We start from the raw sequence: 19,997 nt of genomic DNA on the forward strand, positions 1-19,997 counted from the left end.
CATGCTTATTTAGAGTTATCTTTTAGAAATTTTTTCTTTTGTATTTTATGAACTCACGCACTCACTTATTCAAACTTTAATCAAAGATATGAATTTTAGAGAAGTTAACCCTTACTATTGGAGCTAAACCTTAATTTTAAAGTCTCATCTTTTACACCATATGCTAAAAATTTCATACAATGACTTAAGAGTTGCTAAAATGCGATTTCCACATACAATTACCTACATCAAAGTACTAATAAATTATAAGTATTTGTACTTACTGGATGAGGTTGATTATTTCCATCTAAACCTTTTAAACGAAGAAAACAATTTAAGACTATGTAAACAAACGCAACAATTATTGATCAAAATTTAACATTCCATAGTTAAGGATAGACCTTAATCACGACTAGATTGGGCCGTAACGTGATTTAACTCAAAAAATTGAAATACCCTTCATTAACTAAATTATTGCTATTTTGGAACCTTTAAAGTACGATACTAATTTTCCATTTTAATTGGAGTTAAGAGAATTTCTATATTTTTTTTATTTAAAGTTAAGTTCGTAATAAATTTATTTTGTACTCTCACATGCTCTGACATTTGCAGAATTCATAATTTAACCTTGCCTCTCCGCCCTTAAATACAATATGATTGATATCATGAAGAGTCATTTAGACAAAACTTTCATCAAATAGTATCTTGCCACATAAATTGTGTACAAGTAATTATGGGATCAATTAGGGTAAGTAATGGATCGAATTTGGGTCACATTGATCCATTTTCTTTATTATTCATGTCATAAATAATAACATGAGCTTGAACTATTTATTGACGTCCTCTTAAAAAAAAAGAACTATTTATTAATATTGGAATTTCTAAACTCATATTTAGAATATTTAATAAACAAGTGGCACGAATTAAATTCAATTAATGTTACTACCTAAAAATCAATGTTAGGCCTAATGATCTAGTCCAACTCACAAGAAATACATTTCATGGTAAACGCAACCCACTATGTTGGGGGTAACCATTGTGGGTTATGGTTTGAAAGGTATGGATACGTTAAAGTGAAATTCAATTTACATTGAACCCTTAGCCAAGCCCACTTGGGGGACCTTAAGCTATAAGGGGACATCTTGTAAAATGAGCTACTAGAGAACCAATTAACATATAATAATAATAATAATAATAGTAAAATTTAAAATACTAAATCCAAAAAAAAAAGCATACATACAATGTTGATTCACTTGCATCAACTATTTATTTGTTTTGAATTAAAAATCAAAGAGTTAACAGATAATTATTGACTAAAAAGACTCACTTTGGCGAGCATGTATCATGATTGAATGCATATGGTTGACATTGTGAAATGCATGCGGATTAGATATATGGACAAAGCATGCATTGATATTTTATGTAGAAGCATGCATTGAAATCAATGTTAAGCATGCATTGATATTTGATGTAAAAGCATGGATTATAATTGATGTTAAGCATGTACTTATATTTCATGTAAAAGCATGCACTATGAATAATGTTAAGCATGCATTGATATATAATGTAAAACATGAATTGATATTCGATGTAAAAGCAAGCATTAGGATTAATGTTAAGCATGTGTCAGAATTAATGAAAAAAAAAGAAGTGTATAAGAAGCTTGTGTATGTATGCATTATTATGGTATATTTGTGTATGTATTGGCTAAACAATTATTTTTTAACTATGAGTATAACTTAAATGCTTAGTAAAAATAATTTTTGAAAAAGATACTACCAAACACATATTCTTTGTTTTTATCATTATCAACTGTGTTTACCGAACACATATTACTGTTTTCAATTTTAAAATACATGATATAAAAAATGATACTAAACACATGCTTAAATTCAAAATACAACAACTGCAAATACAATTTTCATTTTCATTTTTGTTTTCAGAAAATACAAATTCAGAAATAATACCGAACAAGCCCCAATTTTTCTCCAATCTAAAAAAAAATATTTTAGATTCAATCCGAAAATATTTCTTCTAAAGATAAATTTCGAGAAAATATTTCTAGTATTCTACCATGAACATTCCCAAAAAAGATTTTTAGCATTCTTAAAAAAAAAAACATTTCTGAAAAAATATTTTTAGAATTTTTTCAAAAAATATTTCCAAATTTATTTCAAGAAATATTTCCTAAAACAATTTTCAAACACATTTTCATATTTATTTTCCAAGAATATTTAATTTCTTCACACTTTCCTAATTACACTTTGTAGGCTATAACAATATTAGAAAATTAATATTAAGTTATAGGTTTTTCATTATTCACTAATGTTCTCCGCTACCACATTATTATTCATAGCATGTGTTATTATTATTTAAAGTCTAAAAACTGCTACTCAACAAAACAATAACTATAATTAAAATTACAATAAAAATTTATTTAGGCCATATTAATACCTAATGTGCTTTTAGTTCTTATTCTCTAGACTACACAACAAAATCAAACTGACCACAGACCATTAAACCTAAATTTTCAACCAAACTCAACTTTATTTTAATCGGAAAAAGAACCAATCTTTGTCACACATGGATGGATAAAATTCCCGGTGGCTTTTGTCACCCCACCTTAAAATTGGATAAAACGACCGTGCTTTAAACTAGAGGTCCGAAAAAAGAAGAAGATTGGATGTGGGGAGCAAGATTCTAATTTCTAAAAGGCGGTTCTGAAATTAACCCTAGCAAACCAACCTAACCGCGCGATCTGAGGTAAAAGTAAAACCATTTAGGCGGGAAAATCCCAGAAATTTACCCTCGCATTTCATCTCCTCTCTCTTCCCCGCCGAGTTTCAACTTTTCATTTTCCATCGTTTCTCTCTCTAGAAATGGTCTCCACACGCCGTAAGACGGGGTCGTCCTCGAGACAAAATTGCGTCGGAGATAAAAATGTGGCTGTGATTGTGAAAGAGGAGGACTCGGTAATCGCCCTCGACGAATCATCTTCTGAGTTGGAGGTTAAGAAGTTACGTGAACGTTGGGAACTGGCTTCTGTTCTCAATTTCTTGAACGTAAGATCCATTCTATTACTTTCTTTTTTCTTTTAGAGATAATGAGATAAAATGTGATAAATTAATGCTTATACGAGAAGCTTTTGTAGGTTTTTGAACCAGTTATAGGAGGTAATTTGAAGTTAACCGCTGAGGAGATAGAGATGGGGCTTATTGCTCCTAACAAGTCAAATGCTCAGCTTCACATTGTACTGTTGAAGGTTATTTTACTGTCGTTGTTAATTTTTGTGTGTGCGCATTTGGGTGCTTGATCATGTATATGTTATTTAGTGGCATGATGCAATGTGACTAAATTTTCTGCTAGTAGAATGTTGCCTATCACTTTTGCTGTCATTTATAAATTGTTGTGATTTATTTCATCAAGACTCAGGACTTACCTGGAAAGTTGGAGATGCTGAGAGATAGTTTTGAAAGATTGAAAAGTAAACTTACGGATATGATAGCTGTTTTTATCAAATGCAATGATGAAAGAGGAATAAAAAGAAACAACTATCTTGCTCTCACGTGCCTTTCAAGGGCTGATTGATCGTGAAATTGTCAAAATTTTTAGTTTTTATCAAGTATTAGACATCTTTATAACGATAGATTTCTTTTATCATATGATTTTTTTCAGGGGATACCACCTGTGAGCAAATCATTGAATGGTTCTGATGCATGGGTGACTGTACTGTGTAAGAAACTTGTGATGTGGTGGCCATGGGTAAGGCATTTTTGAATTATTTGCTACTGATCTTACTGTATTACTCTTTTGTAATTTGGATCACTGCTGCAATTTGGATGTTTTTGCGCTTTATTTTTGTAGGTTGCTGAAGGGGAGATTCCCTTAACGGTAGCTAAAGGGTATTGATGACTCGGTTCTCTCTATACTTGTTTTGCGTGCTTGTTCCTCAAGTCTTTAGACTTTGAACATAATGACTTTTCCTTGCTTGGTTTTGCAGAGAGGAGATATCTCGATACAAAGAACTAAATCCAAAATGTCGGTTACTAATTCTAAAAGCACTTTGTGAAATCCGAGCTGATGTAATTTACTGGCCTCTTTACAATATATTGGTCTTCCTTAATTGCATTGGGTACTTTTCAAATGTTTTATTTCTGGATGCTCTGTCATTTCAAATGATGCTATTTTCTCTCTTTTGTTTTCTTTTTTCTTTTTTAATTTACTTTCAAATAACTGTACAGCAATAAGATGAATAATCCATGCTTGCAGTTTGTTTGTTTCATTATTTTTGAAAACACTCTGATAAGGGCTTCTCTTTGTTTACAGCAAGATGATACTGTGTCTTATATTAATGGTGCTTTGAAAGAAGGAACTCAACTTTCTTGTTTCCGCAAAGATAAGTTAGGAAAAGATGGAAATGGAAATTCATATTGGTAATTGTAATACATCTTCTAGATTTCATATAGCCTCTTGCTTGGCCAGTGTTGACAGTTTCTATTCTATCCTTGGTAGGTATGATGGAAGTACAATAATCGGTTATAGATTGTACAGAGAAGTTAAAAATGGTGGGTCAAAAACAAGAATGAAAGGGAAAGCATGTTTAGCTCCACCGCCTACTTGTTCTCAGTGGGAAACGGTTGCAACCAGTCTTGAGGAGTTTCGCGCAGTTGTGGTAAGAAGACAATTCTTGGTCTTGGGATTATGCATCTTCTGTCCCTTTTGTTTTATTAAACACATAATCCTCTTTTCCTTGGATTAGTAGTAGAACGCATATCCGTTGTCGGGGAAGAGATGAAATGTGAGGATAAATTTTTGGCAGGATAGATTATTTATTTATTTTTTCAAATTATTTTCAGAATTGATTAGAATTGCATATTGCCGGCAATGGCAGGATGAACTCTCTTCTAGCAAAGTTGTAGCAGAAGTTGACGTTGGCAAGGCAATTGCCAGTGATGCTGTTCCTTCTGTGGAGAAATTCCATAAGGCAAGCTTCAAGATCCCCTTTTTCGACTATATACTAATAATCTTGAGGTGGCACCATAGTTTTATGATCTTTTTAGTTTGTTACTCTTCTCAATGGTTTAGCTTTAACAGTGATTTTATGCTTATTAGAAGAAGCAAAGATTGTTGAAACGAAAACAAAGAGAAGAGATGCTCCTGCTGGATGGCTTTCGAAATCCCTATGCTGCTGGGGTAACTCGTTCCTGTAGGAGTCATAGGCCAGTCAGTTATACATTCGGTATGATAGAATTCCTGTTTGTATAGCCTTTGTAATCTGGTATACTTAAGATGTGGTTTCCTAATTTAATCATGTCTGTGGATATTGCATATGTTTCTTCTGTTGGGGTTTAAATGCATTATTATTAATTCACATGCTAGAAACTTTGGCCATATCAATAATGGAAGTTCACCTTTACATCAAAAGAATGACTGAAGTAGATTTGTTGAGTTCACAACTTTGAATGAGAAGCATTTTTTAACACTCAGTGTTGGCTGAAACACCACTTCTACATGCTCGATATTTCTTTATCTACTGTCCTGAGCTTATTGCACCAAAGTGGACACACATGCACAGCATACTAATTTGGTAAACAAGAAAAGAACAGAGATCATGGAATATGGGTATGAATTTTTCGAAATCTCTTGGACAATTTCTCACATGTTTTGACCTTGGCATACGCACATGTATTTCTGTATGTAATTTTTTGCTTTCTCCCTTCAATATAATTATGCATTGACCATAATAATTTGGGAATTCTGAGCAGATGAGTATGATCGGGCCATTGATGAGGCTATTGCGGTTACAAAGTAAGCTCAATCTGATAACTTTGCTGTTCTATATAGATTTTTAATTTTTTTTGGGCTTTATTCATAGATAATCGAATTGTAATCTTCTGTGACATGTTACTCTTTAGGGCATGTTTTGAGTTTACTGTTAATTATGATCTCTTAGATGATTGACGGGGGTGATGGAATATTAAGAAAGTTCTCATTGATATTGTGGATGGATCAGTAGCAGCTGTTATATTCTCAATGATGAGGAGAGAGCATTTGGATTTTTTCTAGAATTAGGCTTTGGATAAAATGACCACTTGGATTAGATTTGATGCACTTTGATTTGAATTCAGTAAAATCTCGTTACATTTCAGATTTTATGTTAAAAGAGCATAAAACTTGTTTTAATGGGAGAATTTTTTCTGTTATTTTCTGAAAGAAAAGCTGCCTTGTGCTGGTTGTCACTTGATTTGGTGGTTCAGGAAAAGTAGGAGTACCAAAGAGCAAAGAATTGAGAAGAAGCTTATTAAGCAGGGAAAGGATGCTTCTTCTGGGTTGGGAACAAGCTCGAAAGACAGTTCTGGTGAAAAAGGTGACTCTGCAGGTAGTGATACTGAGAGTGATATACTTCAACAAGCTTGCAACGATGGTGATGATGACGGCGAGAATGAGGATGATGATTATGATGGCAAAAAGGATGATGATAATGCCAATGCTAGCGACTCAGGCAGTTCTGATGAGGAATGGGACAATCTTGGCAAGAGGAAGCATGCAACAACACTCCTGGTCCAGAAGCCTACTACCGTGGGATCATGCTGGAGTCCAGGATTAGCTGGAGGTTCTAGCAATCATGGCATGGAATCCAAAAATTTGGGTGCAAAAAATAGGTTGAGGCAAAGACCAACCCATAACACCGCCCTTGACAATATCATGGTAGATTCAGATAATGAAATATCAGTTGAACACATAAACAGTGAAACATCGGGACATGAGACCTTGCCTATTGTGGCCGACTCGGAAGAGGTTGCTGACTCAGAAGAGGTCAGTGATAGCTAGAAAACTCAGAAATGGAAACTTCATATTGAAGTCTTGGCAAACGGTTGTAATGATTATCCTTCTTTTTTTGTGTTAGAAGGAAATTTTGCTAAACAGGATTGTAAAAAAATGAAAGAAATGCCATCTAAGTATTGCTTCTCCAAACCTGAATCCCAAAGTTTGTAACTTGCAATTTGGTTCCTGAGAAGTGTTATTTTGTATTTTTTGCCGAAGGAAATGGTTTATGTAAAGGTTCTGATATTCCCACGATCTTGGCTGATGTTATATTGTTATTTATCTAGCACTTTCATTTCTATTCCTATCAATTGAACGAACAAATAAATAAATAAATAAAATGACCTGACTAATTGAACAAGTTCCGTTTGTCGAAGTTCAATTTTTTTTTTCCCCCAGAATAGAAACACAAAAGAAGGTTTGATTTTCTTTAGAGAGAAAAGGATCGACTTTCGAAGAGAAACTGGTTTTGGGTTAGTAAATGTCAATGCAATAATATTCATTTGCAAACACACAAGCACAAGTCAGGATGGCCGAGTGGTCTAAGGCGCCAGACTCAAGTTCTGGTCTTCGAAAGAGGGCGTGGGTTCAAATCCCACTTCTGACAAATTCATTTTCATTTATTGCTTGGTAGACCTCTTTTTTTCCTTCTGGACTGGAAAAATTGGACAAAGCCCATCAATTGTAATCCACAAGTTAATAAATTCATTTTGGTCAATGTTTTATTTATGAATTGTTCTTGGATTTATAACCTCTTTATAACCTCAATCTTAAGCCCTCTCAAGCAAGGATTCCTCGTCGGATCCGTTTTTCAAAAAATTCATAATGAAATTTTTATCTCCACAAATTCAATTCGTACAAATTCTCTTTATCTCCACAAATCACAAATCAAAGTGAAATTAAAAAGTATTTGACAGAATGACACTAGGGCAAAATCCTAGCCCCCGCCGCACGGGTCCCCGGCTGCTCCACCGCCTCACCCATCGCATTTTGGCAACTCGAGGTCATCTGCAGAACAAAGCACTGCCGAAGATCACAACCCACAGTACATAAATATAGACAGGAAAATGATGTTTGCCCCGGGTCAAACCCCGAAAATGATGTAAACGGCGTCGTTTTGATTATTATTTTTTTTCTTTTGGAAAACTCTAAAACGACGACGTTTTGTGATGATATTTTGAGAAGAATAAAATCTATCTTCCTCTTCGTTTTTGTTTCTTCGTTTCACCTGTGAAAGCAACAGAGCAACAGAGATCCCAACTTGGTCTTGTTCCGTTATCTCTTCATCTCTTCATTTCTTCGTTTCTTCGTTTCTTCGTTTCTTCGTTTCTTTACTTTCCTTCCTCTCCTGAGGTCCAGACATTCGGGATCCACGACGACCGACTGACAGCCACGATCATCGTCAACACTGGTAACACTGGTACTCGAAGCTTGTTCGGGAAATTGAACTCACGAAACGGCAAAGTTCACAGCCCGAGGTAATGCTTCGTTTTTTCCTCTTTAGGTTATGGCAAAATGGGGACGATTTGGTTGATCTAGGTTAGGCTGCCCTGGTAATGCTTCGTTTTTTCCTCTTAAGTTATGGCAAAATGGGGACGATTTGGTTGATCTAGGTTAGGCTGCCCTGTTGAATTTAATTTCATTGCTCAACAAGTGCTAAATTTTGTTCCTCTTTGATTTAATGTCATTGCCCTGTTGAATTCTTGAATTTTGTTCCACTTGAAAGCTGTATTTGCTAAATTTTGTTCCTCTTTAATTTAATTAAATTTTTGAAGACCACACTTTTAATTTTTGAGTTCTAATTAGTTAGGCATCCGACCCACAATCATGGCATCAGGGTCTCTGACTTAATTTTTGTAACAACAATTACAAAACTATGAGTTAATCTCTTTGAATTATTATTGTTGCTAAAGTGTACACTCAATGGAATAAGTTGGTCTTGGTGGGAATTTTTCTAATTACAGTGGTTAATTGTTAAGCACAAGAAGGGTTTGTGATGGAACAAATCGATAGAAGTGGGAATTGTAAAGCGAAACAACAAAACTTAGCCATGACAGAGAGTATTAAGTAGGGCAAATCCAAATAAGATATTCCTTATTTGAATCAATTGCAGCTGTTCTCTTTCTGTATTTTATGTTATTTTTTGAATTAATGTAACCGAGTGATGAGGATTAATATTATTGATGGAGGGTTGTATTTTATCTCCAGTTGTGTGTGTATAGATTGTGTGCATTTTGGCTTGGGTTCTTTGATAGCCTTTCTGGCATGTTGCTTCTAGTTTTCATAGCTACTGGGTGGTTGCTGGGTGGTATTTTGGTATTAGCTGGGTGGTATTTTCTGGCATGTTGCTTCTAGTTTGGATATTAGCTGTTGGGTTTCTGGCATTTTGGTATTAGTTGCTGGCATGTGGCTTGGGTTGTTGGTGGTTTTGGCATGTTGCTGCTAGTTTGTATTTGGCATTTTAGTATTAGCTGCTGGCATGTGGCTTGGGTTCTGGGTGGTATTTTCTGGCATGTTGCTTCTAGTTTGGAGATTAGCTGCTGGGTTTCTGGCATTTGGGTATTAGTTGCTGGCATGTGGCTTGGGTTGTTGGTGGGATTTTTTGGCATGTTGCTGCTAGTTTGTTTTTGGCATTTTGGTATTAGCTGCTGGCATGTGGCTTGGGTTCTGGGTGGTATTTTCTGGCATGTTGCTTCTAGTTTGGAGATTAGCTGCTGGGTTTCTGGCATTTTGGTATTAGTTGCTGACATGTGGCTTGGGTTCTGGGTGGTATTTTCTGGCATGTTTCTGGGTGGTTCAGGCAGTAATCATGTTGTTCATATGTTCTAGTTTTCTTTTCTTTTAAGTCTAACTAACTGTAATTGCAATTAAAATTTGATTTGGGTAATTTCTTTGGCATTATTAACTGTAATTGTTTCCGTTTTTGGGCAGTTTATTCCCAAGGGACTATTAACCACAAACAATGTCATCCGAGCTAAGTGAGAATCGGAGCTCATTGCAAATGTGTAATAGATGCGGTAATCATATGGAGTTGTTAACGTCACGCACAACAAAAAATCCAAATCGGAAATTTTGGATTTGTAGAGGATGTAAGAACTTTCAATGGGCAGAAGATCGTAAACCAACCGAAGAGAAAATAGACTTGTTAGCGGATGAAATTACGAAGTTAGGCTTAGAGATCGAGTGTTTGTCCGTTAAATTTCAATTATTGCATAAAGAACTTGAGCATATGCGAGAACGTGAAGTGCAGAGGCGATTATTGGATGACGAACTTCGAAAGAGAGAGGCACCACGATATGATTTTATTAAAATACTGATGATTGTTGTATTATGTTTTCTCTTAAAGTATTATTTTTAAGTTGTTTCAAGTTAAAGACTTGTAGACATATGTAATAGCATTTTCATGTTAAATTATAATTTGGCCCCAAAATTTATTCTCAAAATGATACTATGGCCCAAATCATTCTAATATTTTCGAAATTAATCCAATTCTAAACTTTTGAAAATAAACTTATTAATTCATAGTATTATGAAATTATAATTTGGCCCCAAAAATTATTCTCAAAATGATACTATGGCCCAAATCATTCTAATATTTTCGAAATTAATCCAATTCTAAACTTTTGAAAATAAACTTATTAATTCATAGTATTGTTAAATTATAATTTGGCCCCAAAATTTATTCTCAAAATGATACTATGGCCCAAATCATTCTAATATTTTCGAAATTAATCCAATTCTAAACTTTTGAAAATAAACTTATTAATTCATAGTATTATGAAATTATAATTTGGCCCCAAAAATTATTCTCAAAATGATACTATGGCCCAAATCATTCTAATATTTTCGAAATTAATCCAATTCTAAACTTTTGAAAATAAACTTATTAATTCATAGTATTATGAAATTATAATTTGGCCCCAAAAATTATTCTCAAAATGATACTATGGCCCAAATCATTCTAATATTTTCCAAATTAATCCAATTCTAAACTTTTGAAAATAAACTTATTAATTCATAGTATTATGAAATTATAATTTGGCCCCAAAAATTATTCTCAAAATGATACTATGGCCCAAATCATTCTAATATTTTCCAAATTAATCCAATTCTAAACTTTTGAAAATAAACTTATTAATTCATAGTATTATGAAATTATAATTTGGCCCCAAAATTTATTCTCAAAATTATACTATGGCCCAAATCATTCTAATATTTTTCAAATTAATCAATTTCTAGAATTTTGAAAATAGACTTAAGAACTCCATAATTTAAAAAATGTCGAAATACACATACACCAAATTACATTAGTACATTAGTTGAATAGTACATAAAACATAAGCATAACCTAACTTTGATTACATGCTTGGTTCATTAGTTGAAAACTCCCCTTGATTGGCCTCCTCGAAATTTTGTTGCGGTGCATGTTGCAAGTGCACATGATGAGCTGGACCGTAATTCATCCAATACTGATAGTAAGGGGGGAAAAATGCATGTTGTGGGGGTGCTTGTTGTGGTTGCTGTTGTACCAAAAAAAAAAGTTAAACACAAATTATCAAACATATGACAATGAAAGGAAATAGCAAATAAAAAAATATTACCATAGCCATATTGCTCTCTTGTGTTGGGATTGTAGTGGCCACCTGAGAGGATAAATCATGTATCTCCGCGTCCTAGGAGTGCAGTCAACACACATTTAAAGTATATATTAAATTAATTTAAAATGAATGTATTAAAGTATTAAATTAATCTAAAGTATATACAATTACCTCTATAGTTGTGTTTATCGAAACGTTGTTCGATTTCTGTTTTGGCCGCTTAAATTGCTTTTGCTTTCTTTGACTAGGTGGACGACCTTTACGCCGACTTACCACTGGATCTTGTATGTTACTACTGGATCCACCATCAATGGTTGTATCGTCGCCGTCACATCGAACATTTAGAGAAACATCCTTCATAGCTTTCTCAATCCAACCCATAATGTTTTTATGACTTTCTTCATTTTTGGAAGCTACCTCAGCAACATCATAAAAAGCAGTGCACTCCTCTCTATATCGCTGATGTTCAATGCTCGAACTCCGTGCATCATAACTGACTTTGACTTTACTATAGAACCTCCGCACATCTTTCCTCCATCTTCGTAGGATATACTTTTCAGGCAGTAATTGCACACGGTTACGTGACAACACTGCGATAGCGTGTTTGCAAAGAATGCCCTTGTATTCAAACATTGAGCACACACAACGAATTTCACCTTCATCTTTTTCAAAAATGACTCTAAAAGTCTTTTCTCTACTCTTTTCATCGTTTTCAATAACTTCATATTCTGACCCCCCACAACTGAAAACCTCACAATATATCTTATTCACCAGCTCTTGCTGAAATTCTTGAAACTTGGAAATAGTGTACACTTCTTCAACTTGCTTTTCCATGGCAAAACTGGTACGACATGGCAACCGTTGGCTAAAACTTCGTGCATCTGCTTGCCATTCTTTCTCAATTTTACTTTCCATTGCTTTCTCATATTTCTCCACAAATTGCTTCAAAGTTGTCTTCGAGTTAACATACCCATCAAAGAAAGCATTCATACTCTCACTACGCTGAGTGGTTGACATTCCAGCCCAAAAAGTAGTTTTCACGAATGCTGGAACCCAACGATTTCTTTCCACATACAAATCATTCAACCACTGATTATTTCTAAGATCATATCTATCTAACATGTCATGCCAAGCTTCCTCGAATTCAACAGGAGTATGTAAGTCATAAACAACAGAAAGTAATGAAACTCTAATGGCATGATATTCTGCATACCTTCCCAACTTCTCAGGCACCTTTTTCAATATATGCCACAAACACCATCGATGCCTAGTGTCTGGAAAAACAATCTGAATTGCCCTTTTCATCGCTTTATCTTGATCTGTAATGATTCCAAGGGGAGGACACCCAGACATACACGATAGCCATGTGTCAAATAACCACGTAAATGTTTCCGTGTCCTCATGCGAAATCAACCCACATCCTAACAAAATTGATTGACCATGGTGATTAACTCCTACAAAAGGAGCAAATGGCATGTCATACTTGTTTGTTAGGTATGTGGTATCAAATGTGACAACATCCCCAAAGTCCTTATAGGCTGCCCTACTCCTTGGATCTGCCCAAAATACATTTTTTAACCGACCCTCCTCATCTAGGTCAATACTGAAGTAAAACCCATCATTTTCTGTTTGCATTTTCTGAAAATACCTCTGAATTGCAATAGCATCCCCTTCTCCGAGTCTTAATCGCCTCACCTTGTCAACATGATTTCTAGCATCTCTTTCTAAAAATGACACATTTTCAAAGCCACCAGCCTTGACAACAATCGACTTAAAACTTTGAGCCATTTTAATTCCAGCTTCTTCATTTATTTCAAGCTGCTTTTTAACAAAAGGACTAATGGAACGGTTGCATCGAAAATACCTACTCTTGCTCGGACTCACGCCATGATTGTGTTCAAGGATCAAATTTCCAATTACCCATTTTCCACTAACAATATCCAAACGTCCTCCAATTTTAGCATTGCATCCAATCTTTTGGTTTGGTTGAAGCCGCAAAACATTAATGGCTTTGGCTTTTGACTTGCCGTTTCTCCCACAAGTAAACGTCACATATCTCAAACTCCCATCATCCCCTTTTCTACAAGATCTCCGCATCACTGGAAACCCCTCTTGTAGGCCATAAGTTTTATAATATTCAAACATTTCATCAGGACTATCAAAAGACATCCCAACCGTAGGCTCAACAACATTTTCCACCACCAATTCCTCATTGTTTTCTTCCAAATCAGCCCCCTGTAAATCCTGCAATTCCCCAACTTCATCAACCTCCTCCACTTGTTCGAAATTATCCATTAACTGCTGCAAATTAAAATAATTCAATATCTTATTAGTTATTTATCGCAAATTCATTAAATTTTAAAACAAAATTTCAAAAGCAAAATGAAACAACTCAGATGGTAATTACATCTTCTCACATTGCTTTTTCTGTAGCCCCTGTATTAATTGCAGATGAAGAAACACAATAATATAATCAACTAGTCTTGAAATAAATTGAGCCATGTATGTAGAAACTCAAATCGATTGATACTGATCATAATTCCTTTATTCAGAATAATAATATTAATTCTCTTGCCTTTAAAAAAACAATTCCATTATACCCAATTTAATTACATACACAATTATAAAAAAACAGAGCCCAGGTCATTACTCTACCTCCATTCGTTCACAATTTTTTAAATTGATTTTGAATCCTACGAAGCTACAACCCAATTTCATAAACAACATCATTTCTACATTAAAAATAGATTAACATCATCATCAATTTAGCTTCAACTCTGTTTTTTTTTTCGTAGTGATGCTAACAGCTAATGTATGGAAATTGTTACAATGTTACTGAAGAAATAAATTCAAGAACATGAGAACTGAAGAAATAAATTCACAGGGAAAAATTTAAAATTAAATTAAAAAACAAAATGCTACAAAGAAGACAGTACCGAAAAAAAAACTCAAGCTTCCAAAATTCAATCTTTTAGGCACAATGTTATCTTCCTCTGCCGAAACTAATCTTGCCGAAACTCAACCGAAACCAATCTTGCTGCTGTTGGTCTTGTTCTTCACTAAATGCAAGGGCTGTGGATCTCGTTCAGCTTAATTAGTAGATGCCGAAACTAATCATGCCGAAACCAATCTTGCTCGCAGCCGAAACTCAACCGAAACTCAGCTGATGTTGGTCTTGTTCTTCACTAAATGCAAGGGCTGTAGATCTCGTTCAGCTTAAGATGAAGAGGATGGAGCAAGGGCTGTGCAAGGGCTTTGGTCTTGTTCTTCACTAAATGCAAGGGCTGTGGATCTCGTTCAGCTGCTGTTGCAAGGGTTGTGGATCTCGTTCAGCTGCTGTTGCAAGGGCTGTGGATCTCGTTCAGCTTAAGATGAAGAAACGAAAAAGAAATGAAGAAAGGATGGAAGAAACGAAAGAAATGAAGAAAGCCTGTAAGAAACGAAAAAGAAAAAAATAAAGAAAACGACGCAAATAAGAAGCCGCGAAGTAAAAAAAAAATTAAAAACAAAACGACGCCGTTTTATATTTTTCGGGGTTTGATCCGGGGCAAACATTAGCACTCATATAGACAAATATACCGCAAGCTGAAATAAAATAAAAAAACATATAGACGGAAAAAAGGTAATAGATGTACATTAATATGGAGGGCATTTTTGGAATTGTATTGGTGTCAGTACGTTTATTACAACTTTTTTTTTTATTTTTTTCAATGGGGTATCTGTAGGAGGGGTTTTATCAGGAAATTTGCGGAACTAAAAAATAAGGGTTAATGAGACAATTTAAGGAGTGTGAAATATCACCGCTCTAAAAATATAAGCCGAAAAGATCCGAGTAGGCCCAGCACCACGACCCAAAATCCAAAGCCATAGTGGGGTCACGTCTTACGGTCTAGACACTTGTGCTGGCGAGCCGTTTGTCGGAAGCAAACGCAATTTACGAGAAGAAAATGGCGGCGAGCAGCAGAGAAAGCAGAAGAAGAAAAATCTTGGAAAGAGGATCCGACCGCTTAGCTTTCGTAACGGGTCGGGCCCCTCCTCCTTCACAACTCCATCATGCGCCGGAGACCGACTCATCGAAGCCGTTGGTTTCCAACGAACCCCGTCTCTCAGATCAAACCACAGGTGCCCCTTTCGCCCGCTCTTTAAAATCAGCTTTATTCAATTTGATATCAAGTTGTTAAATTATTGTTACGTATAATCAATATTGATGGATCCTAATCTACTGATCTGAGCTCACAAGTTAAGGCATAGTTTCATAGATATAACGAATAAAAAGCCTGTGATCTGTAACAAACAAATTATGACCGAACTCGTGAACTGTTATGAAATGGTTGCACTTTGGTCTTTATATTTCTGCTAGTGGAATTGGAAAACTCTGTCATTTCATTCGACTACACTTGCTCATGGTGCCTATTTGATAATACGCAGATTCCTCTGTCGGCAACGATAAAATTGAGGGTGATCCCCTTGGTTCTACGTTGCTTAAACAGGATTCTGCTGTAGATGCTGCGAATAGTAGCGCTTTTAACAACGAAAGAAGTGCCGAATCTCTGCTGCCGGAATCCAAGACCAGAACTGAAGCGTCAAGTGTTCCTGCCTTGGTAGTCAATGGCAGAGAACAGTCGTCTTTCTGCTTGTCAACTGATCAAAATTCATCTGTTTCTGCATCAAGCAGGGAGCAGCAACACATGGAACCACGGAGAGGCCAACTTAAATTTCTTACTCCTAGTCAAATAAGTTCTGCCATTTCAGCAACGGAACGCACTCGTCTTTTTTGTTCTATAGCCATAGCCCTTTTTGTTGTTTTTTCTTATTTAGAATTTCCTCCATTAGGAAGCGGCTTTATAAAGCTCATTCTAGGCTTTAGGCCTCTTTTTCTGGTTTTGCTGACTAATGTGACAGCTGTGGTTTCACGCCTTCTTTTTAATAATCGAGGAGGGTTTCAAAGAGCTGTAAGAGGAGGTGATAATAGTCCTTCTACTGATAGTTGGGCTCAAGTAAGCAACACTTTGGAGGTAGGCTTGATGATGCAGAAGGTAATTGATGCAATATTCATGGATTGCAGTGTCTACTCCATTGTTGTTATATGCGGGCTTGCCTTCAGTTAGCAATTTATTAGCCGCCTGATTTATTTTTCTTTTTCTTTTTCACATCATATTCCAAAGTAATCTAGTTTTGATATGTTGTAGGATCTTGCCCTAGTTGCCTAATGATTTGATGGCTTTGTTTTTCGTATTTGGTTCTATTTTTGCATTACATTTCACATTACTGTTCAGTTGGACAGTGGATTTGATGAAAGAAAGATCTCTTCGTTTGCTGCTTAGATTATTTTGTTATTTACACATGCTTGGATTCTGCTGCAAAACTAGACTTTCTTAGAAGGCCAGCGCTACGTTACGTTGATCGTAACGTACGCCACACACAGCAACAGTAGCTGGTCCCACCATGGGTACTGTTGCTGTGTGTGGATGTACGTTACGATAATCGTAACGTAGGGGCTCCCTTCTTAGAAACCTATTAGTATCCAAGTATGTATGAACCTGTTTTGGCTTAAAAACATGATTATGTTTTGTCTCTGATTTATGCACAAGAAGGCATGCACAATGTTGATAAGAAATGTTGAGATTGCAGCTCCAAAGAAATTGCTAGAGGGCATTTATATTATGTATTTGATCCAAAAAAAAATCATTTTTGTGGAAACAAACACTTCACAGTTGTCTTTTGAGTTTCATGCACAGCAAAAAGAATGTTTTAAAGCAAAATGCAGAAGGGATCATTAAAATTGTGAAGTACATATATGCAGCAGTCATCGGGATTCCTCAGAGTTCACCAAACGCTGCGAACTTTGTCAACTGGAAAGGTTCTGTAAATTCAACAACAGATGAATACATTATTATTCAGCAACTGGATAACAAATATCGAACTAAAAGGTTCTGTAAATTCAACAACAGATGGATACATTATTATTCAGCATTCGCCAAACTTTGCAAACTATCAGCTGTTTTCCATAATAATTATAGGCCAGCAGTGTGACTTGATAATTGGATTAAACCCTATACGATGTTAAATCGACAGACACAGCAACTCTTTGGATCTAATGAATAGTTAAATTAGTTGGTGTAGAGAAAAATTTGAAGCAAAGGGTTATCATACCCTTGCTCCCTCTCAAGATACAGTAACTTCCCTGTTCAAATCCAGCTGCGACTGCATTCATTTGAGTTCTTCCAATGTGATTCCCCGGAGTTCTAGTTAGCTTACTATATTTCCTCAAAAGTGTCAATTATTCACCTATATCCTCGTACATAATATCAATCACATCCTTCGCTCTATCCTGATGCAAAGCTAGCAACTCTAACAGCCAGAAGATGTCTTTCAAAAATGGTTTTGTATCATCTCCAGACACAAACTCTTGAACCTCATTATTGACTTCAATCAAACTGCACCCAGGTGTTTTCTTCATGCTCTTACTTCTTATGAGTTTCCTCATCCTTGACACGTCCTCCCACCTTCCATTTTTAGCATAAATATTCGAAAGCAACACATAATTACCTGTGTCCTCTGGTTCAAGCACCAGAAGATGCTCCATTGCAATAACAGCAATCTCAAGATTGCTGTATGTCCTGCAAGAACTCAATAAAGAACCCCATATCTTTGCATCAGGCTTCATTGGCATCTCCTCAATTATATTAAGGGCCTGATCAAGGCGCCCTGCACGTCCAAGTAGATCAACCAAACAACCGTAATGCTCGATTTTATGTTCTATATGATGATCCCTTTTCATCGAATCAAAATACATCAACCCCTCATTCCAAAAACCTGTATGTGCACAAGCTGATAATAGACCAATAAATGTAATGTCATTTGGTGGAACCTTTAGTCTCTGCATTTCGTGAAATAGATGAATTGCTTTGTGAGCTTTGCCATGATTTGCAAGCCCTCCAATCACGGTACTCCATGAAACAACATCTCTCTCTACCATCTGATCAAACAGCTGACTTGCTTGATTGATGCAACCACATTTTATGTACATTTCGATGAGAGCATTGCAAATAACAGTCCTCCGCAACAAGTGATTTTTATCACAATACATATGAATCCATTCCCCTAGCTCAAGAGATCCTAGTTGTGCACAAGCTGGCAAAACAGACACGATACTTATCTCATCAGGTTCAATACCCACCATTTGCATTTGCCGAAATACATCCAGTGCTTCAGCATAGCTCCCTATATGTGTATACCCCGAAATCATTGCAGTCCATGAGACAATAGTCTTATAAGGCATCTTATCAAATAGCATTCTTGCTTTCTTCATTTGACCCAATCTAGCATACCCAGAAATAAGATTATTCCAAGCAACTATATCTCTATCAGTCATTTCCTCGAACACTTTGTGTGCCTCAATTAGCTCATCACATTTTCCATACAAATCTAGAAGTGCATTCTCTGTTATTGAATGCGACTTCAGCCCAAATTTACACACATGGGCATGAATTTGCTTTCCCAGAGAAGGACACAACAGCCCCGCACATGATTTAATCACAAACGGTAATGTAAATTTATCAGGCAAAATTAGGCTTCCAGTTCGTGGATCTCTAAGCATTTGCTTGTAAAGATTAATTGCAAGGCCGTACAAATGGTTATTTGTGTAAGCCCTGATCATTGCATTGTACAGAAACACATTTGGCTCTTTGACTTGTTTGAAAAGCAAACTTGCATAGGCTAAATCTCCTCCGCTATTACATACATCTATCATTTTTGTAACCAAAAAATTGCTTTGTGAGAGTAAATATTTTAAAATCTGGGTATGAATTTTCTTCAATTCTATCAAGTTTTCACAGCTTTGCAAAATGGGTACAAAACGATCTTCCAATTCTTTGATGCTTAGCGCACCGATTCTCGCCGCCATTGATTTCTGCAGATTATGTGTTTGATAGAAGACTCCCTTTTTTCACTAGGCAACTGTAGATTACAAACGCAGCACCTCAAATCCCTTATACTGTACTATAAATAAAGTGAGTGTCTATCTTAGATAATCGATGAACCGAGTTTCGTTTTCGTTGGTAAGTGAGCGCCAGAGATTAGCGGATTCCTTGAGATGTTGTTCAAAGAACTTGTTACTTGACTATGGAGTTCAACTCCACGGAGCTCTAGTTAAAATGGGGTTTAGTTTTGATTTGATGTTAAACAATGACCTTATAGATATGTATGCAAAATGTGGAGAAATGAATGGCGCTTGTGCTGTGTTCGATAAAATGCTGGAGAGAAATGTGGTTTCATGGACAGCGCTTATGTGCGGGTTTTTGCAAAACGGTAATGCCAAGGCATGTTTATCTCTATTCTGTCAAATGGGTTCTTCAAGTGTTAAACCAAATGAATTCACTCTTTCGACTAATATCAAGGCAAGTGGGGTTTTGAGTAGTGTTGAAAATGGAATGCAGATTCATGGTATGTGTATGAAAAGTGGATTTGAATGGAACCCTGTGGTGGGGAATTCTATAATTGATATGTACTCAAAATGTGGAAGGATCAATGAAGCTGCACGGATGTTTGACGTAATGCCTGCTAAAAGTCTTATAACTTGGAATGCAATGATAG

At 35.8% G+C, this 19,997-nt stretch overlaps 5 protein-coding genes and 1 non-coding gene across 7 annotated transcripts in view; 4 read left to right on the forward strand and 2 right to left on the reverse strand.

Annotated features, from left to right (window-relative positions):
* The first annotated feature begins 2,622 nt into the window (after positions 1–2,622).
* LOC18055080 (DDT domain-containing protein DDR4) lies at positions 2,623–6,954 on the forward strand. Of its 2 annotated transcripts, XM_006450531.2 has the most exons (12): positions 2,623–2,742; positions 2,857–3,041; positions 3,131–3,241; positions 3,655–3,741; positions 3,844–3,881; positions 3,980–4,061; positions 4,306–4,412; positions 4,492–4,651; positions 4,871–4,963; positions 5,092–5,218; positions 5,745–5,787; positions 6,237–6,954. In XM_006450531.2, exons 2-12 carry the CDS (start codon positions 2,859–2,861, stop codon positions 6,808–6,810), a joined length of 1,605 nt encoding a protein of 534 aa, XP_006450594.2. In that variant the 5' UTR covers positions 2,623–2,742; positions 2,857–2,858; the 3' UTR covers positions 6,811–6,954. The 2 variants fall into 2 exon arrangements, with proteins under 2 accessions (XP_006450594.2, XP_024048080.1); XM_024192312.1 differs by lacking the exon at positions 5,745–5,787 and having other exon boundaries at positions 2,623–3,041; positions 6,237–6,682.
* A 373-nt stretch (positions 6,955–7,327) lies between these two features.
* On the forward strand, positions 7,328–7,411 carry TRNAL-CAA. Its single transcript has one exon. It is a non-coding gene; the product is annotated as a tRNA-Leu (tRNA).
* A 3,751-nt stretch (positions 7,412–11,162) lies between these two features.
* Positions 11,163–13,697, reverse strand: LOC112101665 (protein FAR1-RELATED SEQUENCE 9-like). The gene is made up of 3 exons (XM_024192489.1): positions 11,574–13,697; positions 11,406–11,477; positions 11,163–11,324 (listed from the first exon to the last, which is right to left on the reverse strand). The coding sequence occupies exons 1-3, from the start codon at positions 13,695–13,697 to the stop codon at positions 11,163–11,165; spliced, it is 2,358 nt and encodes a 785-aa protein (XP_024048257.1).
* Positions 13,698–15,114: 1,417 nt separating this feature from the next.
* LOC18054520 lies at positions 15,115–16,637 on the forward strand. The gene is made up of 2 exons (XM_006450532.2): positions 15,115–15,524; positions 15,831–16,637. Exons 1-2 carry the CDS (start codon positions 15,350–15,352, stop codon positions 16,508–16,510), a joined length of 855 nt encoding a protein of 284 aa, XP_006450595.1. The 5' UTR covers positions 15,115–15,349; the 3' UTR covers positions 16,511–16,637.
* Positions 16,638–17,682: 1,045 nt separating this feature from the next.
* Positions 17,683–19,337, reverse strand: LOC18054521 (pentatricopeptide repeat-containing protein At2g20540). The gene has a single exon (XM_024192232.1). It carries the CDS (start codon positions 19,306–19,308, stop codon positions 17,683–17,685), a length of 1,626 nt encoding a protein of 541 aa, XP_024048000.1. The 5' UTR covers positions 19,309–19,337.
* An 88-nt stretch (positions 19,338–19,425) lies between these two features.
* LOC18054523 (putative pentatricopeptide repeat-containing protein At3g15130) overlaps positions 19,426–19,997 on the forward strand; it is a 2,151-nt gene continuing 1,579 nt past the window's right edge. The window contains 1 exon segment of the mRNA XM_024192231.1: positions 19,426–19,997. This exon segment is cut by the window's right edge and continues 971 nt beyond it. Coding sequence (XP_024047999.1) covers positions 19,439–19,997 — 559 coding nt within the window. The 5' untranslated portion in view covers positions 19,426–19,438.

Source organism: Citrus clementina, unplaced genomic scaffold (genome assembly GCF_000493195.1).
Source record: "Citrus clementina cultivar Clemenules unplaced genomic scaffold, Citrus_clementina_v1.0 scaffold_1, whole genome shotgun sequence".
Classification (NCBI taxonomy): Eukaryota; Viridiplantae; Streptophyta; class Magnoliopsida; order Sapindales; family Rutaceae; genus Citrus; species Citrus x clementina.

What these genes read in the sequence shown, in the direction of transcription:
- LOC18055080 (XM_006450531.2), top strand. Translation starts at nt 2,859, where the DNA reads ATGGTCTCCACACGCCGTAAGACGGGGTCGTCCTCGAGACAAAATTGC. An exon ending in TTCACATTGTACTGTTGAAG is followed by an intron (nt 3,242 to 3,654) that starts GTTATTTTACTG and finishes GATTTTTTTCAG; the next exon opens with GGGATACCACCTGTGAGCAA. An exon ending in TTTGTGAAATCCGAGCTGAT is followed by an intron (nt 4,062 to 4,305) that starts GTAATTTACTGG and finishes CTTTGTTTACAG; the next exon opens with CAAGATGATACTGTGTCTTA.
- LOC112101665 (XM_024192489.1), bottom strand. Translation starts at nt 13,697, where the DNA reads ATGGATAATTTCGAACAAGTGGAGGAGGTTGATGAAGTTGGGGAATTG. An exon ending in CGATAAACACAACTATAGAG is followed by an intron (nt 11,478 to 11,573) that starts GTAATTGTATAT and finishes CTGCACTCCTAG; the next exon opens with GACGCGGAGATACATGATTT. An exon ending in AAGAGAGCAATATGGCTATG is followed by an intron (nt 11,325 to 11,405) that starts GTAATATTTTTT and finishes TTGGTACAACAG; the next exon opens with CAACCACAACAAGCACCCCC.
- LOC18054520 (XM_006450532.2), top strand. Translation starts at nt 15,350, where the DNA reads ATGGCGGCGAGCAGCAGAGAAAGCAGAAGAAGAAAAATCTTGGAAAGA. An exon ending in TCTCTCAGATCAAACCACAG is followed by an intron (nt 15,525 to 15,830) that starts GTGCCCCTTTCG and finishes GATAATACGCAG; the next exon opens with ATTCCTCTGTCGGCAACGAT.
- LOC18054521 (XM_024192232.1), bottom strand. Translation starts at nt 19,308, where the DNA reads ATGGCGGCGAGAATCGGTGCGCTAAGCATCAAAGAATTGGAAGATCGT.